General features: G+C 43.0%; 1 protein-coding gene across 1 annotated transcript in view; it reads left to right on the top strand.

Annotated features, from left to right (window-relative positions):
- Nucleotides 1-6,179: 6,179 nt before the first annotated feature.
- LOC118941391 (C-type lectin domain family 4 member E-like) overlaps nucleotides 6,180-6,921 on the top strand; it is a 7,250-nt gene continuing 6,508 nt past the window's right edge. The window contains exons 1-3 of the mRNA XM_090210165.1: nucleotides 6,180-6,283; nucleotides 6,388-6,705; nucleotides 6,782-6,921. The exon at nucleotides 6,782-6,921 is cut by the window's right edge and continues 3 nt beyond it. Coding sequence (XP_090066291.1) covers nucleotides 6,492-6,705; nucleotides 6,782-6,921 — 354 coding nt within the window. The 5' untranslated portion in view covers nucleotides 6,180-6,283; nucleotides 6,388-6,491. The remainder of the gene's footprint in view (nucleotides 6,284-6,387; nucleotides 6,706-6,781) is intronic.

Raw genomic sequence — 6,921 nt, 5'->3', positions numbered from 1 at the left:
GCCGACACATTCAGATATACTACATACGCACCCTAGTGGTCATCTGTTTTTTCACCCACACCCGCCCGCAATGGCTAATAACCCATCCACCTGACTGTATGCGAGATGGTGAAAATCTGACCCCCACACTCAATATTTATTTGACATGGGGTGCATGACTTTGTTTAGCTTGATTTAGATATGTTTCTGCTTAAAATTTCCAACATTTTGGTAGGCTATTTGTTAGACAACTTTTCAATAATTAGATAAATGTAGCATCTATTTTGTCATTACACGTATATGTTGCCCTAGAAGAATAAATAAACCCTTGATCAACAGAACAATGTATAAGATCAATAGAATGAATGCTAGGTGACATCGGTGAAGTTGTCATCTTTCACCTTGCAAAGATGTTTAGGGTCTGTGGAGAAAATACAAGAACCCAACAAATAAATTGAAATAACTGCTGTGTAAAATGTCCAAATGAAATCATTTTGACCGGTTGTAAGGAAAAAGACAGCTGTGAAAATGACCAAGGTATTTCTGATGAGATTTTAGTTTGGCTTTGATGCATATTTTATGTGGTTAAAATATGATCAGGTTTTATGTTGCTTTTACGATGAAGACAGCACCTCTACAGATAGTATCGAACTGAGCATTGCATTCTGTCAAAATGCAGAAATAAATAAATCACATTTCTCCACTCCTATTCCCAAGTCCAAGCTTTGCCTACATGTGGTCTATCATTTTACTGCAAAACGTGTTTAATTCTGCAGGAGTTGATATTGCGGCTATATGTGAGGTTATAAATCTTCTTTGGGCTAGGGGGCAGTATTTTCACATCCGGATAAAAAGCGTGCCCAAAGTAAACTGCCTATTACTCAGGACCAAAAGTTAGGATATGCATATGCATGGTAATATAGGATAGAAAACACTCTAAAGTTTCTAAAACTGTTAAAATAATGTCTGTGAGTATAACAGAACTGATTTGGCAGGCAAAACCCTGAGCACAATCCATCCAGGGAATTTTTTAGCCAAACACATTTAGACTCACTTCCTGACATCTAATCCAAATACAAATTCCCTGTCTTAGGTCAGTTAGGATCACCACTTTATTTTAAGAATGTGAAAAGTCAGAATAATAGTAGACAGAATTATTTATTTCAGCTTTTGTTTCTTTCATCACATTCCCAGTGGGTCAGAAGTTTACAAACACTCCATTAGTATTTGGTAGCATTCCACAAGCTTCCCACAATAAGTTGGGTGAATTTTGGCCCATTCCTCCTGACAGAGCTGGTGTAACTGAGTCAGGTTTGTAGGCCTCCTTGCTCATACACACTTTTTCAGTTCTGCCCACACCTTTTCTATAGGACTGAGGTCAGGGCTTTTGTGATGGCCACTCCAGTCCCCCTACTTTGTTGTCCTTAAGCCATTTTGCCACAAATTTGGAAGTATGCTTGGAGTTATTGTCCATTTTGAAGACCCATTTCTGACCAAGCTTTAACTTCCTGACTGACGTCTTGAGATGTTGCTTCAATATATCCACATAATTGTTCTATCTCATGATGCCATCTATTTTGTGAAGTGTACCAGTCCCTCCTGCATCAAAGCACCCCCACAACATGATGATGCCACCCCCGGGCTTCACGGTTGGGATGGTATTCTACGGCTTGCAAGCCTCCCCCTTTATCCTCCAAACATAATAACAATGGCAATTATGGCCAAACAGTTACATTTTTGTAAACTTCTGACCCACTTGGAATGTGATGAGACAATAAAAGCTGAAATAAATAATTCTCTCTACTATTATTCTGACTTTTCACATTCTTAAAATATAGTGGGGATCCTAACTGACCTAAGAAAGGGATTTTTACTGTCATGAATTGTGAAACTGAGTTAAAATGTATTTGGCTAAAGTGTATGTTATCTTCCTACTTCAACTGTACTTTCCTTACACACATCCTTTTATTACTTTTACTCTGCTTTACTTTCATCCTTTATTCTGTCATCAACCTCTCTCTACCTCTCCTCCCTCTATCTGTAGTTAGTACTACATCCACCCAGGTATCTGTCACCAACACTACAGCTGTATCTGTAGTTAGTATTACATCCACCCAGGTCTCTGTCACCAACACTACAGCTGTATCTGTAGTTAGTACTACATCCACCCAGGTATCTGTCACCAACACTACAGCTGTATCTGTAGTTAGTACTACATCCACCCAGGTCTCTGTCACCAACACTACAGCTGTATCTGTAGTTAGTACTACATCCACCCAGGTCTCTGTCACCAACACTACAGCTGTACCTGTAGTTAGTACTACATCCACCCAGGTCTCTGTCACCAACACTACAGCTGTACCTGTAGTTAGTACTACATCCACCCAGGTCTCTGTCACCAACACTACAGCTGTACCTGTAGTTAGTACTACATCCACCCAGGTCTCTGTCCCAAGCACTACAGCTGTACCTGTAGTTAGTACTACATCCACCCAGGTCTCTGTCACCAACACTACAGCTGTACCTGTAGTTAGTGCTACATCCACCCAGGTATCTGTCACCAACACTACAGCTGTACCTGTAGTTAGTACTACATCCACCCAGGTCTCTGTCACCAACACTACAGCTGTACCTGTAGTTAGTGCTACATCCACCCAGGTCTCTGTCACCAACACTACAGCTGTACCTGTAGTTAGTACTACATCCACCCAGGTCTCTGTCACCAACACTACAGCTGTACCTGTAGTTAGTACTACATCCACCCAGGTCTCTGTCACCAACACTACAGCTGTACCTGTAGTTAGTACTACATCCACCCAGGTCTCTGTCACCAACACTACAGCTGTACCTGTAGTTAGTACTACATCCACCCAGGTCTCTGTCACCAACACTACAGCTGTACCTGTAGTTAGTACTACATCCACCCAGGTCTCTGTCACCAATACTACAGCTGTACCTGTAGTTAGTACTACATCCACCCAGGTCTCTGTCACCAACACTACAGCTGTACCTGTAGTTAGTACTACATCCACCCAGGTATCTGTCACCAACTCTACAGATGTCCCTGTAGTTAGTACTACATCCACCCAGGTCTCTGTCACCAACACTACAGCTGTACCTGTAGTTAGTACTACATCCACCCGGGTCTCTGTCACCAATACTACAGCTGTACCTGTAGTTAGTACTACATCCACCCAGGTCTCTGTCACCAACACTACAGCTGTACCTGTAGTTAGTACTACATCCACCCAGGTCTCTGACACCAACACTACAGCTGTACCTGTAGTTAGTACTACATCCACCCAGGTCTCTGTCACCAATACTACAGCTGTACCTGTAGTTAGTACTACATCCACCCAGGTCTCTGTCACCAATACTACAGCTGTACCTGTAGTTAGTACTTCATCCACCCAGGTCTCTGTCACCAACACTACAGCTGTACCTGTAGTTAGTACTACATCCACCCAGGTCTCTGACACCAACACTACAGCTGTACCTGTAGCCAGTACTACATCCACCCAGGTCTCTGTCACCAACACTACAGCTGTACCTGTAGTTAATACTACATCCACCCAGGTCTCTGTCACCAACACTACAGCTGTACCTGTAGTTAATACTACATCCACCCAGGTCTCTGTCACCAACACTACAGCTGTACCTGTAGTTAGTACTACATCCACCCAGGTCTCTGTCACCAACACTACAGCTGAACCTGTAGTTTGTACTACATCCACCCAGGTCTCTGTCACCAACACTACAGCTGTACCTGTAGTTAGTACTATATCCACCCAGGTCTCTGTCACCAACACTACAGCTGTACATACAGTTAGTACTACATCCACCCAGGTCTCTGTCACCAACACTACAGTTGTACCTGTAGTTAGTACTACATCCACCCAGGTGTCTGTCACCAACACTACAGCTGTACCTGTAGTTAGTACTACATCCACCCAGGTGTCTGTCACCAACACTACAGCTGTACCTGTAGTTAGTACTACATCAACCCAGGTCTCTGTCACCAACACTACAGCTGTACCTGTAGTTAGTACTACATCCAGCCAGGTCTCTGTCACCAACACTTACAGCTGTACCTGTAGTTAGTACAACATCCACCCAGGTCTCTGTCACCAACACTACAGCTGTACCTGTAGTTAGTACTACATCCACCCAGGTCTCTGTCACCAACACTACAGCTGTACCTGTAGTTAGTACTACATCCACCCAGGTCTCTGTCACCAACACTACAGCTGTACATGCAGTTAGTACTACATCCACCCAGGTCTCTGTCACCAACACTACAGTTGTACCTGTAGTTAGTACTACATCCACCCAGGTGTCTGTCACCAACACTACAGCTGTACCTGTAGTTAGTACTACATCCACCCAGGTGTCTGTTACCAACACTACAGCTGTACCTGTAGTTAGTACTACATCCACCCAGGTCTCTGTCACCAACACTACAGCTGTACCTGTAGTTAGTACTACATCCAGCCAGGTCTCTGTCACCAACACTACAGCTGTACCTGTAGTTAGTACTACATCCACCCAGGTCTCTGTCACCAACTCTACAGCTGTACATGCAGTTAGTACTACATCCACCCAGGTCTCTGTCACCAACACTACAGCTGTACCTGTAGTTAGTACTACATCCACCCAGGTGTCTGTCACCAACACTACAGCTGTACCTGTAGTTAGTACTACATCCACCCAGGTGTCTGTCACCAACACTACAGTTGTACCTGTAGTTAGTACTACATCCACCCAGGTCTCTGTCACCAACACTACAGCTGTACCTGTAGTTAGTACTACATCCAGCCAGGTCTCTGTCACCAACACTACAGCTGTACCTGTAGTTAGTACTACATCCACCCAGGTCTCTGTCACCAACACTACAGCTGTACCTGTAGTTAGTACTACTTCCACCCAGGTCTCTGTCACCAACACTACAGCTGTACCTGTAGTTAGTACTACATCCACCAGAGGGACACCTTTGACTTTGTATCTAATGATCTGCGTGATGCTTTCTCTCCTCCTGTGGAATAGTCTAGAGCTATAGAGTTGTGTAATAGTTCCTTGTAGGTAGATGTCATGTTGAACAGTGGAATCAGTGCAATGAGTTTTGTCATTAGTTGTAACCGGTATGTATATGTTATGATATACTAAATTACACTTTGGTAATATGAACTTTTTGTCATAAAACATGTGAAGAGTTTTTCTTTCTTTCTTTCTCTTAAATCTGTCAATCTGAAACTATGGAGATATCATCAGAACTGCGGCTTTTTCATTCTGAGTATCTCTCCACAGTCAGCATAGATAGAACAAAGACCCTATATGGTACAGATCTAGAATCAGGGTTCCCTCCCCAAATCCTAACTTTAAGCATTTGTGGTGAAATTCAAAACAGACCAAAGATCAGTGTCTTGTGGCTACTTCCCCTTGCACCACCAGTCACAGAGTGCAAGACATAATTGTCTCTCCAGTTGAAGGCTGGGGGTGCTGTAAACTTAGGATATATTCGTAGGGCATATGTGATTTATCCAAAATTGGGACCCTGTGAATTCACACATATAGCATGATATAGAGTCATATCATGTAGTATATTATCACTTCAGTTGAATCACATGTTTAAAACTGATGAACACAGTGGTAAACAAACATGTTCAGATTAGGAACTAAGGCTGGTGCAAGTCACGTGGGGACCAGTTTCCCCTTCACTGTTGAAAGTTAAAACAATAGTGTCACTACAGTAAATCACACATACGCAGGACAGTGCAGGGAGAAGACACAGCTGCAGACGTAGATTAGAGCTGAGGTTAGAATTTGAAGTTACTGTATTTGAGCACAAGTGGGTTAAGATGTCAGAGGGAGTCTATGAAAATTCAAATGGATTTAAAGACGATGAGCCTGATGCAATGAAGAACACAGACATGGATGGTCAATTATATGCCAATTTAAGAGACTTCAAACCCAGACCAAGAGATGGAGTTGTTGCTTCAGGTAAGATTACACACACACACACACACACACACACACACACACACACACACACACACACACACACACACACACACACACACACACACACACACACACACACACGAAACAGGTGAGATTACCCTGTAGTACTCTAGCTTTATTTGTCCCAATCCTGGATGATACAGTAAAACACATTACCAAAGATCTTTAATCATTTGTGATTCAGTACATGTTCAGTGGTGGAAGAGACCCTCTGGAGTTGCTGCAGTGTGTCTGGGGCTGCTGTGTGTTCTCCTATTGGCTGGGATCATAGGCCTGGCTGTCTACTGTAAGTTTAGTATGTTGTCACTGAGACTTAAGTAGCATACTTAATCATACTTAATCATCAATGGTGTGGTAATTACATTTTTGATTAACTCTTCCTTTTTACAGATGGAGTCAGTAGTCATCGTGACTCAACAGAGCGAGACCTGCTACAGGCCAGTTACAGCCTTCTGACTAAAGAGAGAGACCAGCTGCAGACCAGTTACAACAACATGACTGAAGAAAAATACCACCTACAGACCAGTTACAACAGCATGACTGAAGAGAGAGACCAGCTACAGACCAGTTACAGCCTTCTGACTAACAAGAGAGACCAGCTGCAGACCAGTTACAACAAAATTACTGAAGAAAAAGACCAGCTACAGACCAGTTACAACAACCTGACTGAAGAGAGAGACCAGCTACAGACCAGGGTTAGGTTATCTGGTGAGTGGAATTCATTCATTTCATTTAGTACATAGAATACTTTTGAATGCCTGTTGTTCTGTTGTGTTTATCTCAGAGGAACCCTGTCTAGCTGAATGGTGGAAGTTTGGCACAAGCTGTTATTATGTCTCCTCCAAGATTAACACACCGGGGGCCGGTCAGAAGGAGTGCAGAACAATGGAAGGAGAGTTTGTTGTTATAAACAGCAGAGAAGAA

This window comes from Oncorhynchus mykiss, chromosome 19 (assembly GCF_057628025.1).
Source record: "Oncorhynchus mykiss isolate SJ-2025 chromosome 19, ASM5762802v1, whole genome shotgun sequence".
NCBI lineage: Eukaryota > Metazoa > Chordata > Actinopteri > Salmoniformes > Salmonidae > Oncorhynchus > Oncorhynchus mykiss.
The sequence above is the reverse complement of the archived record's forward strand: the minus strand, read 5'-3'. Positions and strand labels throughout refer to the sequence as shown.